The sequence below is a fragment of the Salvelinus alpinus genome, chromosome 9 (assembly GCF_045679555.1).
Source record: "Salvelinus alpinus chromosome 9, SLU_Salpinus.1, whole genome shotgun sequence".
Taxonomy (NCBI): domain Eukaryota; kingdom Metazoa; phylum Chordata; class Actinopteri; order Salmoniformes; family Salmonidae; genus Salvelinus; species Salvelinus alpinus.
The window spans coordinates 14,256,945-14,280,663 of NC_092094.1; the positions used below are offsets into that span (position 1 = coordinate 14,256,945).

Below are 23,719 nucleotides of genomic sequence, written 5' to 3' on the forward strand. Positions count from 1 at the left end.
AAGCTTCTGGGTGACACTGAGAATATGACTTTTCACAATTTTCTCAAGGCATATCATTACTAAGGATGTCAAGGCGACAGGGCGGTAGTCATTCAGCACAGAGGGATTAGATGCTTTAGGAATTGGTATAATTATTGAGTTTTTCCACAATACTGGCACGTGTTGCTGGTTCTGTACTTTGCCGCACCACACTAGATTATTGACCCCTGCCTGCTCTGATCCTGAGACTGTCTGCTGTTCTGGATCTTTTGCACCCTATCTGGATTACCGACCTCTGCCTGCCCTTGACCTGTCGTTTTGCCTGCCCCTGTACTAGTAATAAACAGTTGTTACTTCGACACTGTCTGCATCTGGGTCTTACCTGAAACGTGATAGTTTAGTACACTACCGTACTCACTCTGTTTTGCACATGGCCTTATATGTGAAAGAGATGGGTGGGGTTAAGGCTTAAGAGGGTGGGAACGATGCTGAATGGGTGTAGACAAAGCTCTCCAGTAGGTGTACTCAAAAATTCACAGGCAATTTTCTCAAAGTTTATCAACTTTTCAAGCAGAATTACTTTCTCATTGTTCCTCAACTGTAGTGTATGATATAAAATTTTCTAGCTCTGAGTCTCTACTTTTATCCAATGTAAAAAGCACAATAAAAAAAATTGCAACATAAGACAGAATCGAGCCGATCGGTCACATATTTGGTTTTGCATTCAAAAGGCTACAAAAACAGAGCGTCTATAGACCTACAAGAAGGCTTGGTCATTGTCAGGCCCCTCTTATTATTAATGGTTTGCTCGCCTCAAGGTTCCATTGGTCACAGAACAAGTGTCAAATTATCTGAACATTGAGTGCTGTGGCGCCAAGTGAAGCCTCGAGCAACCTGTTCAAAACCTCTGCACTCCTCCATTGAATATACAACAACAGTGAAAGTTAGTTTTGACAGGAATATTGCAAAATGCCTTTTACTCACAGGGCAGCTATTCCCCAGTGGGCCCCAGATTTCTTCCCGGCTTCTATGAAGAGTGAGAGGCCAATGAGGTTGATGGTGGGAGCGATGGCCAGGGGCCCGATAAACTTCAGCACCAGACCCACTAGACCTGACAAGCCCAGTACCAGTTGGAGCAGGGAAGACACCAAGATGGCCCCCTGGATCTGTGAATGACAAGGCAAAGAGATTAGCATGAGACTGGATTAGCTTTATTCTCTGGAAGCTAATGTATTTCCTATGTAAGAGGGTTGGTTATGTTTCCACTTGCCACTGCAGAAATAAACTTAGTGTACAAAACATTGGAAACACCTGCTCTTTCCATGACATAGACTGGCCAGGTGAATCCAGGTGAAAGCTATGATCCCTTATTGATGTCACTTATTAATCAACTTCAATCAATGTAGATGAAGCGAAGCAGACAGGTTAAATAAAGATTTTTAAGCCTTGAGACAATTGCGAAATGGATGGTGTACAGTATGTGTGCCATTCAGAGAGTGAATGGACAAGACAACATATTTAGGTGCCTTTGAACGGGGTATGGTACTAGGTGCCAGGCGCACTGGTTCGAATGTGTGAAGAACTGAAAAGCTGCTGAGTTTTTCCAGCGCAACAGTTTCCTGTTTGTATCAAGTATGGCCCACCACCCACTGGACATTGAGCCAACTTGACACAACTGTGGGAAGCATTGGAGTTAACATGGGCCAGCATCCCTGTGAAACGTTTTCGCCATTGGTCATGCTTACAGATAGGGGGCGATTGCAAGCTTCAATTTATCCCAGTCTGATATTGACATGCAAGTGGTAGGTCACGTTCTAAAATCGTGCATTCTAATTACGTATTTACAATGTATACGAGTTCACTATGTACATGTCCTGATGTATATACAGTGCCTTCAGAAAGTATTCCCACCCCTTTACTTTTTCCACATTTTGTTGTGTTGTTACAGCCTGAATTTCTATTGTATTGAGATTTTGTGTCGTCGATCTACACGTCGATCTACACACAATAATGTCAACGTGGAATTTTGTTAGTATAATTTTTTTTTATTAATACAAAATTAAAAGCTGAAATTTCTTGAGTCAATAAGTATTGAATCCCTTTTTCATGGTAAGCCTAAATAAGTTGAGGAGTAAAAATGTGCTTAACAAATCACATGATAAGTTGCATGAACTCATTCCGTGTTCAATAATAGTGGTTAAGATGATTTTTGAATAACTACCCCATCTTTGTACCCCACACATACAATTATCTGTAAGGTCCCTCAATCAAGTAGTGAATTTCAAGCACAGATTCAACAACAAAGACCAGGGAGGTTTTTCAATGCCTCGCAAAGAAGGGCACCGATTGGTAGATGTGTTAAAAAAATGTAAAGAATAAGTAGACGCTGAATGTCCCTTTGAGCATGGTGAAGTTATTAATTAGGCCTTGGATGGTGTATCAATACGGGGCGGCAGGTAGCCTAGTGGTTAGAGCTTTGGACTAGTAACCGAAATGTTGCAAGATCAAATCCCTGAGCCGACAAGTTAAAAATTTGTCGTTCTGCCCCTGAACAAGGCAGTTAACCCACTGTTCCTAGGATGTCATTGTAAATAAGAATTTGTTCTTAACTGACTTGCCTAGTTAAATATAAAATAAATACACCTAGTCACTACAAAGATACAGGTGTCCTTCCTATCTCAGTTGTCAAAGAGGAAGTAAACTGCTTTGGGATTTGACCAATGTGGATTTTAAAATAGTTACAGAGTTTAATGGTTGTAATATGAGAAAACTGAGGATGGATCAACAACATTGTAGTTACTCCACAATACTAACATAAATGACAGAGTGAAAAGAAGGAAGCATATACAGTACATTCTGTTTGCAACAAGGCACTTAAGCAATACTGAACAAAATATTGTGCAAAGAAATTAACTTTTTGTCCTGAATATGAAGTGTTATGTTTGGGGCAAATCCAACACAACAAATCACTGAGTACCACTCTTCATATTTTCAAGCATAGTGCTGGCTGCATTATGTTATTGGTATGCCTGTCATCGGCAAGGACTAAGGAGTTTTTTTAGGATAAAAAGAAAAAGGAATACAGGTATAAGTACAGGCAAAATCCCAGAGGAAAACCTGGTTCAGTCTGCTTTCTAACAAATTAACACTGGAGTTGCTTACCAAGACAACATTGATACCGGAGCGCCAAGTCTAGGACCAAAAGGCTCCTTAACAGCTTCTACCCCCAAGCCACAAGACTGCTGAACAATTCATAAAATGGCCACCGGACTATTACAGTTTTGTATACTGCTGTTACTCGCTGTTTATTATCTATGCATAGTCACTTCACCCCTACCTACATGTACAAATTACCTCTAACCTGTACCCCCGCACACTGACTCGGTACCAGTACCCCCTGTATATGTTCTCATTGTTGTTAGGTTATTGTGTTACTTTTATAATTTTTTACTTGAGTTTATTTGGTAAGTATTTTCTTAACTCTTCTTCAACTGCACTGTTGGTTAAGGGCTTGTAAGTAAGCATTTCACAGTAAGGTTTACACTTGTTGTATTCGGTGCATTGTGACAAATAAAGTTGGATTTTATTTGCTTTGATTTGATTTGAATGTTCCTGAGTGACCTAGTTACAGTTTTGACTTAATTCGGTTGTGGCAAGAATTGAAAATGGCTGTCTAGAAATGGTCAACAATCAACTTGACAGAGCTTGAAGGATAAGAAATAATGGGCAAATATAGTACAATCTAGGTGTGCAAGGCTCTTACCCCAAAAGACTAACAGCAGAAATCAACACCGAAGGTGCTTCTATAAAGTATTGACTCAGGGGTCTTAATAATTATGTAAATGAGCTATTTATTTATTAAATTATCTAGAAATGTTCAAACATTTTTAAAAACGTGTTTTCACTTTGTCATTATGGGGTATTGTGTGTAGATGAGTGAGAATTATTATTTTTTCAATCCATTTTGAATTCAGGCTGTAACACAACAAAATGTGGAATAAGTCAAGGGGTACTGTATGAATACTTTCTGAAGGCTTCGGAAATTATTCAGACCCCTTGACTTTTTCCACATATTGTTAGGTTACAACCTTATTCTAAAATTGATTAAACAGTTTTTTGTCCTCATCGATCTAAACTCAGCAAAAAAAGAAACGTCCCTTTTTCAGGTCCTTGACTTTCAAAAATAATTTGTAAAAATCTAAATAACTTCAGAGATTTTCAGTGTAAAGAGTTTAAACACGGTTTCCCATGCTTGTTCAATGAACCATAAACAATTATTGAACATGCACCTGTGGAACGGCGGTTAAGACACTAACAGCTTACAGACGGTAGGCATTTAAGGGCACAGTTATGAAAACTTAGCACACTAAAGAGGCCTTTCAACTGACTCTGAAAAACACCAAAAGAAAGATGCCCAGGGTCCCTGCTCATCTGTGTGAACGTGCCTTAGGCATGCTGCAAGGAGGCATGAGGACTGCAGATGTGGCCAGGGCAATAAATGGCAATGTCCATACTGTGAGACGCCTGAGACAGCGCTACAGGGAGACAGGACGGACAGCTGATCGTCCTCGCAGTGGCAGACCACGTGTAACACCACCTGCACAGGATTGGTACATCCAAACATCACACCTGCGGGACAGGTACAGGATGGCAACAACAACTGCCCTCCATCAGTGCTCAGACTGTCCGCAATAGGCTGAGAGAGGCTGGACTGAGGGCTTGTAGGCAACAACGTCGCCTATGGGTACAAAACCACCGTTGCTGGACCAGACAGGACTGGCAAAAAGTGCTCTTCACTGACGAGTTGCGGTTTTGTCTCACCAGGGGTGATGGTAAACAAATTCTCTGTAAACAAATTAACAATAGACTTTCAGCATACTTATTGAGAAGGGCACTCAACATGTACTGCACTGACACAAATAACTGATGATTGGTTGAAAGAAATTGATAATAATAAGATTGTGGGAGCTGTACTGTTAGATTTCAGTGCAGCCTTTGATATTATTGACCATAACCTGTTGTTGAAAAAACGTATGTGTCATGGCTTTTCAACCTCTGCCATGTCGTGGATTCAGAGCAATCTATCTAATAGAACTCAGAGGGTTTTCTTTAATGGAAGCTTCTCTAATGTCAAACATGTAAAGTGTGGTGTACCGCAGGGCAGCTCTCTAGGGCCTCTACTCTTTTATTTGTTTACCAATGACCTGACACTGGCATTAAACAAAGCATGTGTGTCCATGTATGCTGATGAGTCAACCATATACACATCAGCAACCACAGCTAATGAAGTCACTGAAACCCTTAACAAAGAGTTGCAGTCTGTTTTAGAATGGGTGGCCAGTAATAAACAGGTCCTGAACATCTCTTAAACTAAGGCCATTGTATTTGGTACAAATCATTCCTTAAGTTCTAGATCTCAGCTGAATCTGCTAATGAATGGTGTGGCTGTTGACCAGGTTGAGGAGACTAAATTACTTGGCGTTACCTTAGATTGTAAACTGTCATGGTCAAAACAAATAGATTAAATGGTTGTAAAGATGGCGAGAGGTCTGGCCGTAATAAAGAGATGCTCTGCAGGCTCTAGTTTTGTCTAATCTAGATTATTGTCCAGTCGTGTGGTCCAGTGCTGCAAGGAAAGACCTAGTTAAGCTGCAGCTGGCCCAGAACAGAGCGGCACATTTTGCTCTTAATTGTAATCAGAGAGCTGATATAAATACTATGCATGACAGTCTCTCTTGGCTAAGAGTTGAGGAGAGACTGACTGCATCACTTCTTCTTTTTATAAGAAACAGTAATGTGTTGAAAATCCCAAATTGTTTGCATAGTCAACTTACACACAGCTATGACACACACAATTCTCCCACCAGACATACCACCAGGGGTATTTTCACAGTCCCCACATCCAGAACACATTCAAGAAAGCGTACAGTATTATATAGAGCCCTTTTTGCATGGAACTTCCTTCCATCTTATATTGCTCAAATAAAAAGAAAACCTGGTTTCAAAAAACAGATAAAGCAACACCTCGCGGCACAAAGCTTCTCTCTTATTTGACCTAGATAGTTTGTGTGTCTACATTGATATGTAGGCTACGTGTGCCTTTAAAAAAATGTAAGTAGTTCTGTCCTTGAGCTCTTCTTGACAATTGATGTTCTGTATTATGTCATTCTGTATTATATTTCATGTTTTGTGTGGACCCCAGGAAGAGTAGCTGCTGCTATTGCAACAGCTAATGGGGATCCTAATAAAATACCAAAATACCAAATACCAAAACTCCCTGCTAATGCACAGTTATTTCCATGCTAACAGACTAATCATGAATCTACAACATACTGTTATCTAATGTGCCTCCTTGTGTCTATCGTCAGGTGTTTACATTTATTGTATTTTGTCATTGTTATGACATTTGATTACAAAATACCCAGTCTTATATTGACATGCATGCGACGAATCACGAATCTACAGCCATCAACATCCTGTTGTCCTGCACATCTACAGTGCATTCAGAAAGTATTCAGACCCCTTGACTTTTTCCACATTTTATTAAGTCACAACCTTATTCTAAATGGGTTTTTTTTAACTCAACAATCTACACACAATATCCCATAATGACAAAGCGAAAACAGGTTTTTAGAAATGTTTGCAAATGTATAAAAAAAAATAGATACCTTATTTACATAAGTATTCAGACCCTTTGCTATGAGCCTCGAAATTGACCTCAGGTGCATCCTGTTTCCATTGATCATCCTTGAGATGTTTCTACAACTTGATTGGAGTCCACCTGCGGTAAATTAAATTGATTGGACATGATTTGGAAAGGCACACACCTGTCTATATAAGGTCCCATGATTGACAGTGCATGTCAGAGAAAAAACCAAGCTCCGAGGTCAAAGGAATTGTCTGTAGAGCTCTGAGACAGAATTATGTCGAGGCACAGATCTGGGGAAGGGTACCAAAAAAGGTCCGTAAGTACACATTCTCCCCAATTTTAATCTTGTCTCATCGCTGCAAATCCCCAACAGGCTCGGGAGGCAAAGGTCGAGTCATGAGTCCTCCGAAACATGACCCGCCAAGCCACGCTTCTTAAAACACGCTCGCTTAACCCAGATGCCAGCCGCACCAATGTGTCGGAGGAAACACCTTTCAACTGACGACCGTGGTCAGCCTGCAGGCACCTGGCCCGCCACAAGGAGTCGCTACAGCGCGATGAGCCAAGTAAAGCTCCCCGTCCAAACCCTCTCCTAACCTGGCCACCTAAAGGACTCTCAGACCATGAGAAACTTGGTCTGATGAAACCAAGATTGAACTCTTTGGCCTGAATGCCAAGCGTCCCGTCTGGAGGAAACCTGGCACCATCCTTACGGTGAAGCATGATGGTGGAAGCATCATGCTGTTGGAATGTTTTTCAGTGGCAGGGTCTGGGAGACTAGTCAGAATCGAGGGAAAGATGAACGGAGGAGAGAGATCCTTGATGAAAACAGAGAGATCCTTGATGAAAACCTGCTCCAGAGCACTCAGGACATCAGACTGGGGCGAAGTTTCACCATCCAACAGGACAACGACCCTAAGCACACAGCCAAGACAACGCAGGAGTGGCTTCAGGACAAGTTTCTGAATGTCCTTGAGTGGCCCAGCCAGAGCCCAGACTTGAACACGATCAAACATCTCTGGAGAGACATGAAAATAGCTGTGCACCCTTGCTCCCCATCCAACCTGATAGAGCTTGAGAGGATCTGCAGAGAAGAATGGGAGAAACTTCCCAAATACAGGTGTGCCAAGCTTGTAGCTTCATACCCAAGACTCAAGACTGTAATCGCTACCAAAAGGTGCTTCAACAAAGTACTGAATAAAGGGTCTGAATACTTGTGATATTACTTTTTTTTTATATATATTTGAAACATTTCCCTTTGTCATTATGGGGAATTGTGAGTAGATTGATGAAGAAAAACAACGATTTAATACATTTCAGTATAACGCTGTAACGTAACAAAATGTTGAAATAGTCAAGGGGTCCGAGTACATTCCGAATGCACTGTAATGTTCTTCTATTGTCAGAATAAATACCAAGCAACTGGGGCTGCTGGCTGGGCATTCCTTTCTTTAAAAACACAACGCAAGGGTTACGAAGTACGATAACATCTGTTACACCTATTAAAATCAATCAATATTCCCTATGAACATCCATCAACATTCACTATAAACATCTATCAACACGTTTTAGGGTGAACGTTTTAGGTTGAATGTTTTAGGGTGTGTTGTGAATTGTAAAACAAAAAAACACATAAAACCTGTCTTGTCAATGTGTAAAGATGTATTGGGTGGAATTACTGTCCAGACTTGTCTTCGCTAAACTACCAATGTTTTCAATCAAATATTTTGGGTGAAGCAGTAAACACACAGCACGCAGGCAATGAATTGCAAACTATTTAAGGTAATTAATCTTACCTAAGCCTTAACATTGTCGGTGTCAAGTATATTTGCAAGGGCCTCCCTTGAGGACTAGGTGTAGTTTCTAATGACTTTTAAGGCTTATTTAAGAGGCAGTGACTCATACCTGATGAGGGCTAAAATATCTGAAATGCTCTGTGACAAGTGCAGCTGAGGATACATATAGAATTCTTAAAGTCTTACAGTCAGAAGTGTAAGCAGGTAAACTAAAGAAACTCAGTGAAAGAAAATACAGTTTGATTTAGAGTCCTGGGTTTCTTGGATATGAGTCATTTCAGACAGTTGGTTAGCTTTTTAGCACTCACTATTGGATATAGACACAGTACATACAGAGTTGTAGTGGGGGATATACCCAGGTATATTAAGATGTACAGTATACCCCCAAAAATGTAATTGGGCATTGCATATACTCATACTCATATTCTTAATCTCCACTGATGCGTATAAAAGTAGTATAGCAGAGGTATACGCCGTATCAATTATGTAATTCAATAGAGAAATAATGTACAAAGTAGCCTACACAATCGCAAAGCATGTGAACTATCTCGATCCCTCTGATGTCAACAACTACAGACCAGTATCCCTTCTTTCTTTTCTCTCCAAAACTCTTGAACGTGCCGTCCTTGGCCAGCTCTCCTGCTATCTCTCTCAGAATGACCTTCTTGATCCAAATCAGTCAGGTTTCAAGACTAGTCATTCAACTGAGACTGCTCTTCTCTGTGTCACGGAGGCGCTCCGCACTGCTAAAGCTAACTCTCTCTCCTCTGCTCTCATCCTTCTAGACCTATCGGCTGCCTTTGATACTGTGAACCATCAGATCCTCCTCTCCACCCTCTCCGAGCTGGGCATCTCCGGCGCGGCCCACGCTTGGATTGCGTCCTACCTGACAGGTCGCTCCTACCAGGTGGCGTGGCGAGAATCTGTCTCCGCACCACGTGCTCTCACCACTGGTGTCCCCCAGGGCTCTGTTCTAGGCCCTCTCCTATTCTCGCTATACACCAAGTCACTTGGCTCTGTCATATCCTCACATGGTCTCTCCTATCATTGCTATGCAGACGACACACAATTAATCTTCTCCTTTCCCCCCTCTGATAACCAGGTGGTGAATCGCATCTCTGCATGTCTGGCAGACATATCAGTGTGGATGACGGATCACCACCTCAAGCTGAACCTCGGCAAGACGGAGCTGCTCTTCCTCCCGGGGAAGGACTGCCCGTTCCATGATCTCGCCATCACGGTTGACAACTCCATTGTGTCCTCCTCCCAGAGTGCTAAGAACCTTGGCGTGATCCTGGACAACACCCTGTCGTTCTCAACTAACATCAAGGCGGTGACCCGTTCCTGTAGGTTCATGCTCTACAACATTCGCAGAGTACGACCCTGCCTCACGCAGGAAGCGGCGCAGGTCCTAATCCAGGCACTTGTCATCTCCCGTCTGGATTACTGCAACTCGCTGTTGGCTGGGCTCCCTGCCTGTGCCATTAAACCCCTACAACTCATCCAGAATGCCGCAGCCCGTCTGGTGTTCAACTTTCCCAAGTTCTCTCACGTCACCCCGCTCCTCCGCTCTCTCCACTGGCTTCCAGTTGAAGCTCGCATCCGTTACAAGACCATGGTGCTTGCCTACGGAGCTGTGAGGGGAACGGCACCTCCGTACCTTCAGGCTCTGATCAGGCCCTACACCCAAACAAGGGCACTGCGTTCATCCACCTCTGGCCTGCTCGCCTCCCTACCTCTGAGGAAGTACAGTTCCCGCTCAGCCCAGTCAAAACTGTTCGCTGCTCTGGCACCCCAATGGTGGAACAAACTCCCTCACGACGCTAGGTCAGCGGAGTCAATCACCACCTTCCGGAGACACCTGAAACCCCACCTCTTTAAGGAATACCTAGGATAGGATAAAGTAATCCTTCTAACCCCCCCCCCTTAAAAGAGTTAGATGCACTATTGTAAAGTGGTTGTTCCACTGGATATCATAAGGTGAATGCACCAATTTGTAAGTCGCTCTGGATAAGAGCGTCTGCTAAATGACTTAAATGTAAATGTAAAACTATATTCACATGCACCAGGCACACATAGCTAGTTTCACCGGAATATCAGGCAGCAAGAGCCTGCAGCTCTCAACTGGTTGTGGCATGAGGCAGCTCACAGAATTGAACGGCTAGGTAGGGTAGGAAAGACGTTTCAACTTATGATATCTACCAGTAAATGCTAACTAAGGCAACAATGGGTATGCAAACCAGGTATTAAAAAAGTTTGGTCTGAAGTATTCGTTAAATCTTTGCCATGCGCAATTCAGTCATCATGCACTGTAAAAAAAATATAGTTTCAACTAATTATTATTAAGTAACTTGTTCCACAGCCCAGCCTACTTAACTTTTCGGTCCAAGTGTTACCATTGTTGGCACAAACTTAGCTCCAACTTGAGAAAACGTAGGCAAAAATTCAGTCAACTTAAAATGATGTGTTTGCTCAACTTGTCTCATATGCTCATTCAACTAGAAATTATAATTTGTGAATCTTACCTACAAAAGGCTGTGGAATTAGTTACAAACACACACAATGCTTTTAACATATAATGTTTTCAACATACATATTTGACACACGTTGACGTACATGATTACATTGTGCATGTTCATTTACACACTAACTATTATTCATTATGTCGTCACCTGGGATTTGAACTTCGATCCTCCAGCTACACCACCATGTCTGTGTCAATTATCAGTTCATCGGACTATTCTCTCATCATTGATTTGATTTACACGACCTATTTCAGCAATTGTAGTTTTTTAGTTATAGTTGTCTAATGTTGGTGGGTCATATTACTCTGTTTAATTTGTACTCCTTAATCACAATGATAAATAAAATAGTTTATCTTGAGTGTATTTTTAACAGAGCTGAGATTTACTTTGCTGTGCAAAGTGTAGTAATACAGGTGAAATCAGTCATTGACACAGACATGGTGGTGTAGCAGGAAGATTGGACTGCTGTGAACCAAGAGGTTGTGAGTTCAAATCCCAGGTGAGGACATGTTGAACATGAATTACTGTATAAATGAACATGCACAATGTAATCATGTAAGTTGAAAGTATTGTATGTTATTAATAGCACTGTGTGTGTAACTACTTCTGCAGCCATTTTTAGGTAAGATGCTCAGATAATCATTTCGAGTTAAATGAACATATGAGACAATTTGAGCAAACACATCATTTTAAGTCGACAGATTCTTTGCCTATGTTTTCTCAAGTTGGAGCTAAGTTTAGGACATATTTGTTTAGGTAACACTTGGACCAAAAAGTTGAGTAAACAAAAAAAAAGCCTGTGGAACCAGTTACTTAATAATAATTAGTTGAAACAACTACATTGTTTTTTTACATTGTTTTTTTTACATTGGGTGCTGTTTGAGTGAACATTTCTGAAGGCTTTACCCAAAAATCTTCCCAATTAATTATTGGCTGCAAAGTATGATATCATGATGATTTGTATCAATCGGGAGGGCATTTGTTTAGCCAATTCTGCATTAAATGTCGGCTGCAAAGTAAGCCTACCTGGCAGAATGATATCATGATGATTTGTATCAATCGGGAGGCCATTTGTTTAGCCAATTCTGCATTAAATGGCGGCTGCGAAGTAAGCCTACCTGGCAGAATGATATCATGATGATTTGTATCAATCGGGAGGCCATTTGTTTAGCAAATTCTGCCATCCCATGTAGCCAAGGTGGAAAAATCTGCCTTTCTGGCCCTGAGCAAAGGCAGTTAACCCCAACAACAACTGGTCCCCGGGCGCCGATTGTGTTGATTAAAGAAGCCCCCCCACCGCTCTGATTCAGGGGTTGTATTAATTAATGCGGAACACACATTTCGGTTGGCTGCATTCAGTTATGCAAATGACTATGTACCCCCTTTCCTGACATTGTACAGTTCAGAAACATCGCTAGCCAAACAATATTTTGCTAGGTGCACAATTTAATGAAAGTGCACCCAACTATTTTATTTTACTAGGCAAGTCAGTTAAGAACAAATTCTTATTTACAATGATGGCCTACCCCAGCCAAACCAATTGGGCCCAGCCAAACCCACGCTGGGCCACGCCAGCCAAACCCACGCTGGGCCACGCTGGGCCAATTGTGCGCTGCCCTATGGGACACACAATCACACCCAGTTGTGAAACAGCCTGGAATCAAACCAGGGTATGTAGTGATGCCTCTAGCACTGAGATGAAGTGCCTTAGACCGCTGCACCACTCAGGAGCCTCAGTTTGAGACAGTTGACAATTTCATGCATGGAGAGACATAACATATTCTAATAAGTCATAAGTCAAACCATTATACCTGGATGCTGGATGTAAAGTGCTATCGACACTTAGTACAATTGATTTAGTGTCCTGAGTGGTATGGACATGAGTTCAGACAGTGTGTTAGCAATATATCACTTACTCCCGACAATTATTTTTTTTACATTTAGTCTTGAGTTATACTGCTATGTGATATTAGTTCAGGAGGTTTTTTGTATATCACTTGTTGGATCTAGACCGCAAACATACCTCTCTCATGCGTGACTTCCACACCTCATCAGAGTCTATTAGCAGGGAGCCAGTGGCATTTTGAAGCTGCTGGGACATGGCACTAGGGTCAGGGCACTGCCACTTAGGCAGAGCAAGTATGGCCAGGGTGGGGGTGATGAAGCTAAAGGTACCCCCCTGGAGGATTGGCAACCTGTGGAAAGAAAGAGGCAACCAGTAGCATGCATGGGTTAAGGATGGAATGGTCTGGTTCATCTACCAGTGGTCTGCCTGGTAGCAAATAAGATTTAAGATTAGAAGAGTACAACTACCCTGGACTCTTTTAGATGAGTTTAGCTAACCTTTGACCTAAAGGTGTATAGATGCAGATTGTCAAAGAAGCTCAAGTTCACTCGATCACGACATACCCAATATTATCCCAATGTCATCTCAATGGCCACGGAATGATTCCTGATATCTGGAGCCAAGAAAGGATGTATAGTAACGATAAGCTTCCTTGAAATGGGTAGGTGGTTGGGTAGCTGGTTGGGTAGCTGGTTGGGTAGCTACTGTAGGTGCCTATTTGCCTGATTTATTCCAGTGGATGCATCCCTGGTCTAGTAGTTTTAGCCTTATACAACCAACCCATTTTGGTCTTACAACAGTTGAGATACACTGAGTGTACAAAACATTAAGAACACCTGCTCTTTCCATGAAAGACTGACCAGGTGAATCGAGGTGAAAGCAATGATCCCTTATTGATGTAACTTGTTAAATCCACTTCAATCAGTGTAGATGAAGGGGAGGAGACAGGTTAAAGAAGGATTTTTAAGCCTTGACACACAATTGAGACATGGATTGTGTATGTGTGTCATTCAAAGGGTGAATGGGCAAGACAAGTATTGAAGTGCTTTTAGTAAGTTCCAGGCGCACTGGTTTGTATCAAGAACTGCAATGCCATACTAAGAAGGTGTTCCTAATGTTTAGTATACTCAGTGCATATTCAGTGTCATTACCGTATACTACTAGAGGGTACACGTATTAGTTCAAACCAGCTTAAATAAATAAGGTTGCTATTATGTTATGTTTATGATACATAACTGCTGGGCTGTGATAGACTCATCTGGGTGATTGTCTAGTCTTATAATATAATATATATTATGTAATTCCATACTGACCAATCCTGCATCTGCACCTGGGCTCTTCAGCTCTAACTCATGGAAACTCAACATAAGGCTTTGGACAGGAATCATTCTTAAACTGTGGTAGGCCCAGGTCCTAACCCTGTCCTCACTATACTGTACATTAGGGCATTAAGCTGTCTGGAACTTTACTTTACTTAGAACTGGAGACAGATATTTCCAAAAGGATTACCTAGATGGAAATAAACTCAGCAAAAAAAGAAACGTCCCTTTTTCAGGACCCTGTCTTTCAAAGATAACTTCACAGATCTTCATTGAAAAGGGTTTAAACACTGTTTCCCATGCTTGTTCAATGAACAATAAACAATTAATGAACATGCACCTGTGGAACAGTCATGAAGACACTGACAGCTTACAGACGGTAGGCATTTAAGGTCACAGTTATGAAAACTTAGGACACTAAAGAGGCCTTTCCACTGACTCTGAAAAACACCAAAAGAAAGATGCCCAGGTTCCCTGCTCATCTGCGTGAAAGGGCAATAAATTGCAATGTCCATACTGTGAGACGCCTAAGACAGAGCTACAGGGAGACAGGACGGACAGCTGATCGTCCTCGCATGGGCAAACCATGTGCAACAACACCTGCACAGGATCGGTACATCCAAACATCACACCTGCAGGACAGGTACAGGATGGCAACAACAACTGCCCGAGTTACACCAGGAATGCACAATCCCTCTATCAGTACTCAGACTTTCCGCAAAAGGCTGAGAGAGGCTGGACTGAGGGCTTGTAGGCCTGTTGTAAGGCAGGTCCTCACCAGACATCACCGGCAACAACATCGCCTAAGGGCACAAACCCACCGTCGCGGGACCAGACAGGACTGGCAAAAGTGCTCTTCAATGACAAGTCACAGTTTTGTCTCACCTGGGGTGATGGTCGAAGTCGCATAGATCATTGAAGGAATGAGCGTTACACCGAGGCCTGTACAGTACTGTGGAGCGGGATCGATTTGGAGGTTCAGGGTCCGTCATGGTCTGGGGCGGTGTGTCACAGCATCATCGGACTGAGATTGTTGTCATTGCAGACAATCTCAATGCTGTGCGTTACAGGGAAGACATCCTCCTCCCTAATGTGGTACCCTTGCTGCAGGCTCATCCTGACATGACCCTCCAGCATGACAATGCCACCAGCCATACTGCTCGTTCTGTGTGTGATTTCCTGCAAGACAGGAATATCAATGTTCTGCCAAGGCCAGCGAAGAGCCCGGATCTCAATCCCATTGAGCACATCTGGGACCTGTTAGATCAGAGGGTGAGGGCTAGGGCCATTCCCCCAAGAAATGTCCGGGAACTTGCTGGTGCCTTGGTGGAAGAGTGGGGTAACATCTCACAGCAAGAACTGGTCAATCTGGTGCAGTCCATGAGGAGGAGATGCACTGCAGTACTTAATGCAGCTGGTGGCCACACCAGATACTGACTGGTCCTTTTGATTTAAACACCCCCTTTGTTCAGGGACACGTTGTTCCATTTCTGTTAGTCACATGTCTGTGGAACTTGTTCAGTTTATGTCTCAGTTGTTGAATCTTGTTGTGTTCTTACAAATATTTACACATGTTAAGTTTGCTGAAAATGAACGCAGTTGACAGTGAGAGGACATTTATTTTTTTGCTGAGTTTAGAGAAGGTTTTTTGTTAAGTTCAGATCGCTGTTTGGGTTCAGATGTCTGTTTGGTTTCAGATCTCTGTTTGGATTCAGATGTGTGCACGATTGCGTGTCTACCCAAGCATGCATGTACATCTAAAGTAGGCTCCTACATGTGTTTGCATTTATACATCCTTGTGCCTATACACTGAGGCCTATACACTGAGGCCTATACACTGGCCTATACACACTCGGGAGCCCGAGTGGTGCAGCGGTTTTGTACAATCAGTGTATACATAAGTCGGAAGTGTACATACATCTTTGCCAAATACATTTAAAATAAATTTTTCACAATTCCTGACATTTAATCCTAGTAAAAATTCCCTGTTTTAGGTCAGTTAGGATCACCACTTTATTTTAAGAATGTGAAATGTCAGAATAGAATAAGTTGAGAAAATGATTTATTTCAGCTTTTATTTCTTTCATCACATTCCCAGTGGGTCAGAAGTTTACATGCACTCAATAGTATTTGGTAGCATTGCCTTTAAATTGTTTAACTTGGGTCAAACGTTTCAGGTAGCCTTCCACAAGCTTCCCACGATAAGTTGGGTGAATTTTGGCCCATTCCTCCTGACAGAGCTGGTGTAACTGAGTCAGGGTTGTAGCCCTCCTTGCTCGCACACGCTATTTCAGTTCTGCCCACAAGTTTTCTATAGGATTGAGTTCAGGGCTTTGTGATGGCCACTCCAATACCTTGATTTTGTTGTCCTTAAGCCATTTTGCCACAACTTTGGAAGTATGCTTTGGGTCATTGTTCATTTGGAAGACCCATTTGCGACCAAGCTTTAACTTCCTAACTGATGTCTTGAGATGTTGCTTCAATATATCCACATAATTTCCTGCCTCATGATGCCAGCTATTTTGTGAAGTGCACCAGTCCCTCCTGCAGCAAAGCACCATCACAACATGATGCTGCTACCCCCGTGCTTCACGGTTGGGATGATGTTCTTCGGCTTGCAAGCCTCCCCCTTTTTCCTCCAAACATAACGATGGTCATTATGGCCAAACACCTTTATTTTGTTTCATCAGACCAGAGGACATTTCTCCAAAAAGTACAATCTTTGTCCCCATGTGCAGTTGCAAACTGTAGTCTGGCTTTTTATGACGGTTTTGGAGCAGTGGCTTCTTCCTTGCTGAGCGGCCTTTCAGGTTATGTCGATATAGGACTCGTTTTACTGTGGAGATAGATACTTTTGTACCTGTTTCCTCCACCATCTTCACAAGGTCCTTTGCTGTTGTTCTGAGATTGATTTACACTTTTCGCACTAAAGTACATTCATCTCTAGGAGACAGAACGCGTCTCCTTCCTGAGTGGTATGACGGCTGCATGGTCACATGGTGTTTATACTTGCATTCTATTGTTTGTACAGATGAACGTGGTACCTTCAGGCGTTTCGAAATTACTCCCAAGGATGAACCAGACTTGTGGAGGTCAACAATTTTTTTCTGAAGTCTTGGCTGATTTCTTTTGATTTTCCCATGATGTCAAGCAAAGAGGCACTGAGTTTGAAGGTAGGCCTTGAAATACATCCACAGGTATACCTCCAATTGACTCAAATTATGTCAATTAGCCTATCAGAAGCTTCTAAAGCCATGACATCATTTTCTGGAATTTTCCAAGCTGTTTAAAGGCACAGTCAACTTAGTGTATGTACTGTAAACTTCTGACCCACTGGAATTGTGATACAGTGAATTATAAGTGAAATAATCAATCTGTAAACATTTGTTGGAAAAATTACTTGTGTCATGCACAAAGTAGATGTCCTAACCGACTTGCCAAAACTATAGTTTGTTAACAAGAAATTTGTGGAGTGGTTGAAAAATGAGTTTTAATGACTCTAACCTAAGTGTATGTAAACTTCTGACTTCAACTGTATGTGTGTGCCCTTATGTGAAAGATAAGCTATTAAGGAAATGCCAAGAGGACTATCTACCTGGTTCCGATAGTGGTCTGAAGCAATGTGCACACACCCGACACAAAGAATATGGTGGAGATGAGTAGGCTCTTGGCGGCGTTGTTGTTTCCAATACAGAGAGGCTCGGCCAGGATCAGAGGCACTGCAATTATGCCACCGAATGCCAGAATATAATGCTGTTGACAGAAGCAGAAGAAAGACCGAAAGGCATGACCATGAAATGTCATGGTTCGAATCACAGTATATTGTAAACAGATAATCGTAACAACAGAACAACACATTGACATACCTGTCATGACTTGATATCACACACAAATACAAATGTCAGAACAAACTGTTCTAATACTATTATGATTAGGCTACATTCACCTTTACTATTTTCCCCATTCTTTTTCAGTCCAAACTTTTAAAGGGATAGTGAATAAGCCCTTTTTCTACCTAACCAAAGTCAGAGTAACTCATGGATAACATTTATATGTTTGTGGTACGTGTAGCCTTCCAGCTGTTGCGCTCAAGCTAGTTAGCGATGGCTCACAACACTACCTCCAACTTCCTTCAAACTGCACTCAGAGACATAAAAATGGTATCCATAAGTTCATCTGACTCTGGGTAAGTAGAAAAAGGGCTTCATTGCCTAAATCTATCACTATCCCTTTAATGCTCTTCACAGGTTTTGGTTTAGCCTAGATCTCCCTTGGCCCAGGCCAAAACCACATTTCACGCATAACTTTCGCATAATGCATTAATTGAAGTTGGATAACACCAACATTGGCCCAGGTCTTAGCTGGCCCTCCTCTTTTCAGTGCTAGCCTTAATCACCCTAAACACCCGCCTGACCTTACAAACACATTGTTGAAATCAGCAGTGTGAAAACATATTTGCTGAATGACTTCTATAGGATATGCATTTAACTGTCCCCTCAGCTCCTCTGTTACTTTCTTTGACATGTTAGCCCTGGGCTTTCAGCATGCAGGTGTGCAAATGCTTGTGTTATACTGTTATCGCTCACATATGAGTGAGAATGACTAACAAATCAATGGGGGCCCCCTGGAGGTTAGGGCCCTGCGTGCCCAGTTGGTATTTGGCCATGGTTAATACAAGTTTAGATAGCTGGCTAGACTAACTACCAATCTAAAAATTGTTAGCTGACATGACTAATTGAGTCTGTCAGTGACTGACATAACAAGGCAAAACTGCTGATGCACAACCAAATTTTGAAATTGCACCTATTCTTACTGCCAAGAGACCCCAACTGGGGCCCTAAGCGACCGATTATGTCTCTTATGCCTGGAACTGGATAGTCCAGTGTTGACACAGTGCAGTGGGAAAATACCCTATTAGTCGATAATGACATTTGGTTTAAAGGGATAGACCAGGATATTGGCAATGAAGCTACTTTAACAGCAACAACAACAATTTAAGCACAAAATAAGTTGTTCAATTACTAATAGGCCTACAAATAATATAACTACCGCTACCATTAATAATATAAGGTACTACAGACATACAGTGGGGTCCAAACTTATTGACACACTTGATAAAGATGATCAAAAATGATGTATAAAATAAGTCATTCAAATACTGAGCTATATTGTATGCTAAAAATATATATTATTTTATACTAATATAATAGCTCAGAGAGTCATATTTCTTTTATCAAAAAGGTAGGGTTCAAAATGATTGACACCCCTGTTTTCAATACCTATCAATGTCTCACCTTGCGGGGATAACGACACTGATACTTTTTCTAAAATGTTTGATGTTGGAGAACACATTGGGAGGGATCTTAGACCATTTCTCCATACATAAACCTTCCAGATCCTTGATATCGTTTGTCTGTGCTTATGGACTGCCCTCTTCAATTCAATGGGTTTAAAGCCCGACAACTGAGATGGCCATTGCAAAATTATAATTTTGTTGTCAATTAATAATTTATTTGTGGATTTTGATGTGTGTTTGGTGTTATTGTCATGCTGGATGATACTGTTCACTTACTGTCAAGTTTCAGCCTCCTGGCAGAGGCAACCAGGTCTTTGGTTAAAATGTCCTGATACTGGATAAAGGTCATTGATGCGGTTGACCTTAATAAGGGCCCAAGGACTAGTGTAAGCAAAATAGCCCCATAACATCAAATATCCACCACCATATTTTACAGTAGGTACGGGGTAATTTTTTGCTAATGCATTCTCATTTCGATGCCAAACCCGCCGCTGGTGTGCATAGCCAAAGAGCTCTATTTTCATGCTGTCCAACAAATGTAAACACCTGGACTTCACTAAACGGCATTGGCACTTGGATTGGAACCGGTGCTTTGGTCAGATGACATGAAAATAGAGCTCTTTGGCCACGCACACCAGTTTTGAGTTTGGGGTCGAAATGAGAAAGTATACGTGGGAAATGGAACCCTATTCCCTACATAGTGCACAGCTTTTGACCAGAGCCCTATAGGCACTCGTCACAAGTAGTGTACTAAAAAAGGAATAGGGTGCCACTTGGGCGTTATGGGTCCTGGTTAAAATTAGTACACTACATAGGAAATAGGGTGCAATTTCAGGCCCAATGGGTCCTGGTCAAATGTAGTGCACTACATAGGGAATAGGGTGCCATTTTAGACACAGCCCAGGACCCTCATGGTTTGCTAGATCCACTTCCTCCTTTATGTTTGTGTCTATCTTTTGAATAATCTCTGAAGGCCTTGTGCACAGTGCCTTCAGAAAGTATTCAGACCCCTTGACTTTTTCCATGTTATTACATTACAGCTTTATTCTAAAATTAATTAAATCGTTTTATTTACTCATCAACCTACACACAATACCCCATATTGACAAAGCAAAAACTGTTTTTTTTTAACATTTTTGAAATATCACATTTAAATAAGTATTCAGACCCTTAACTCAGTACTTTGTTGAAGCACTTTCAGCAGCGATTACAGCATTGAGTCTTCTTGGGTATGACGCTACAAGCTTGGCACACCTGTATTTGGGGAGTTTCTCCCATTATTCTCTGCAGATCCTCTCAAGCTCTATAAGCTTGGATGGGGAGCGTTGCTGCACAGATATTTTCATGTCTCTCCAGAGATGTTAGATCGTGTTCAAGTCCGGGCTCTGGCTGGGCCACTCAAGGACATTCAGAGACTTGTCCCGAAGCCACTCCTGCGTTGTCTTGGCTGTGTGCTTAGGGTCGTTGTCCTGTTGAAAGGTGAACCTTCGCCCCAGTCTGAGGTCCTGAGTGCTCTGGAGCAGGTTTTCATCAAGGATCTTTCTGTACTTTGCTCCGTTCATCTTTGCCTTGATCCTGACTAGTCTCCCAGTCCCTGCCGATGGCATCCGTTTGGCTATTCTACCATAAAGGCCTGATTGGGGGAGTACTGCAGAGATGGTTGTCCTTCCTTCTCCCATCTCCACAGAGGAACTCTAGAGCTCTGTCAGAGTGACCATCGGGTTCTTGGTCACCTCCCTGACCAAGGCCCTTCTCCCCCGATTGCTCAGTTTGGCCGGGCGGCCAGCTCTAGGAAGAGTCTTGGTGGTTCCAAACTTCTTTCATTTAAGAATGATGGATGCCACTGTGTTCTTGGGGACTTTCAATGCTGCAGAAATGTTTTGGTACCCTTCCCCAGAACTGTGCTTCAACACAATCCTGTCTCGGAGCTCTACAGACAATTCCTTCAACCTCATGACTTGGTTTTTGCTCTTACATGCCCTGTTAACTGTGGGACCTTATATACCTTGTTAGCTTGGGGATTCGATCTTTTGGTTACTGGCCCAACGCTCTAACCACTACACTAGGTTACCTAGACAGGTGTGTGCCTTTCTAAATCATGTCCAATCAGTTGAATTTACCACAGGTGGACTCCAATTAAGTTGTAGAAACATCTCAAGGATGATCAATGGAAACAGGATGCACCTGAGCTCAATTTTGAGTCTCATAGCAAAGGGTCTGAATACTTATGTAAATAAGGTATCTATTTTTTATTTTTAATACATTTGTCACTTTGTCATTATGGGATATTGTGTGTATATTGCTGAGGATTTAATGTAAGGTAACAAAATGTGATAAAGTCAAGGGGTCTGATTACTTTCCGAGGGCACTATATACTATATATCCTGACCTTATGGTGAGCCTTTGAGCTTATGCATCCTTGATGTCTGCTCAGGTCTTCCAGAAAGAGCTGTTCGATGCTATACACCAGAACTTCATGTTAAAGGGTCTGTCCAACCTCCTCATTATGGGAAATGTAACCCTATCTGTCCCAAGACCCAAGTAAATATCTGCTTTTCATTTATCGACTAATATTTATATTTAGCCTCACAACTAAGTATTTTACAATTTTATTTTCAGGACAACCAGGGCTACAGGTAGAACACAGACCCATTTGATACAAACAGTTGCATTAATGAGTGTTATTGACAACTTCAATTTAACTAATAGGGTCGTCAAAAACAAAAACCTGATAAAACAATGATTTTATATGAATGCTGTAAGTCTGGGATGGGCGACTGGCGGCACCTCTTTTGTAGGCCTGCAAACCAATATTTTTTTGGGGGGGGGACTCAGTTGGCCTAAATTTATTGTTCAGAGTTAAAATAATAGAATACCCAAGGTGCAATTTCGAAATTTGTTTGTGCATCAGCAGTCACTCAATAGGCCCATGTCAGCTAAATTATTTTAGATAGAGGCCAGCTATCTGAAATTGTAGTAAGCATAACCAAATTACCGACTGGGGTGGGGCCCATTGATCATCAGTTGTCATATTAAAAACTGTAAACATTTGCCTCCACCCTATGGCAAAATGTGTAGAATTGAAGGAAATAGTGGCCCCACCCCATAAAAAGTTTCCCCTCCCGGCTGTAAGTACAGAAATTGTTTGCTCTGTGGGAAAATCATATCCAGTGACAACTGTGTGAAGTTTTGAGTTTTTGACAGCAACTATGTGAGCTTTATACAGTATTATAGACACTATGTCCTGGGATTTCCTTTGTTCTTCTGTGTTGAAGAACCTCTTAACTTCCAACGACTATTGTGTAACTTGTGAGCGTCATAGAGAAAAACATGTTACACGTGCGTGTTCATGAGAGTCTTGGGTTTTCATGGATACAGTGCTGTGAAAAAGTATTTGCCCCATTCAGATTTTCTCTGTTTTTGCATATTTTTATGATAATAAATGTTGTCAGATCTTCAACCAAAACCTAATATTAGATCAAAGGAACCTGAGTTTACAAATAACAACAACAAGAAATGTATATATTTTTTAATTTAATTAACAAAGTTATGGAACACTCAATTCCTCTGGGTGAAAAATGAATTGCCCCCATACACTCAATAACCGGTTGTACCACCTTTAGCTGCAATGACTCCAACCAAATGCTTCCTGTAGTTGTTGATCAGTCTCTCACATCACTGTGGAGGAATTTTGGCCCACTCTTGCATGTAGAACTGCTTTAACTCAGCGACATTTGTGGGGTTTCAAGCATGAACTGCTCGTTTCAAGTCCTGCCACAACATCTCAATTGGGATTAGGTCTGAACTTTGACTAGGCCATTCCAAAACTTCAAATGTGTTGCTTTTTAAACATTTTCATGTAGACTTGATTGTGTGTTTTTAATCATTGTTTTGCTGCATGACCCAGCTGCGCTTCAGCTCCAGCTCACAAACGGATGGCCTGAAATCCTCCTCTAGAATTCAATGATACAGAGCAGAATTCGTGGTTCTTCTATTAAGGCAAGTTGTCCAGGTCCTGAGGCAGCAAAGCATCCCCAAACCATCACAGTACCACCACCATGCTTGACCGTTGGTATGAGGTTCTTACTTTGGAATGCAGTGTTTGGTTTTCGCCAGACATAATGGGACCTATCTCGTCCAAAAAGTTGACTCAAGATTGCAAAAAAATGCCTGGAAGCACCTGGATGATCATCAAGACTCTTGGAAGAATGTTCTATGGACAGGTGAGTCGAAAGTATAACTTTTTGGACGACATGTTTGCAGCTCAAACCATTCTGACTACAGACGTTTTTGTAAAAGATAACCGGCC

General features: G+C 41.9%; 1 protein-coding gene across 1 annotated transcript in view; it reads right to left on the bottom strand.

Annotated features, from left to right (window-relative positions):
- LOC139584352 (solute carrier family 23 member 2) overlaps positions 1-23,719 on the bottom strand; it is a 78,472-nt gene that overhangs the window by 47,527 nt on the left and 7,226 nt on the right. Inside the window, exons 3-5 of the mRNA XM_071416072.1 lie at positions 17,710-17,867; positions 12,973-13,144; positions 964-1,145 (exon numbers count right to left, since the gene is read on the bottom strand). Coding sequence (XP_071272173.1) covers positions 964-1,145; positions 12,973-13,144; positions 17,710-17,867 — 512 coding nt within the window. The remainder of the gene's footprint in view (positions 1-963; positions 1,146-12,972; positions 13,145-17,709; positions 17,868-23,719) is intronic.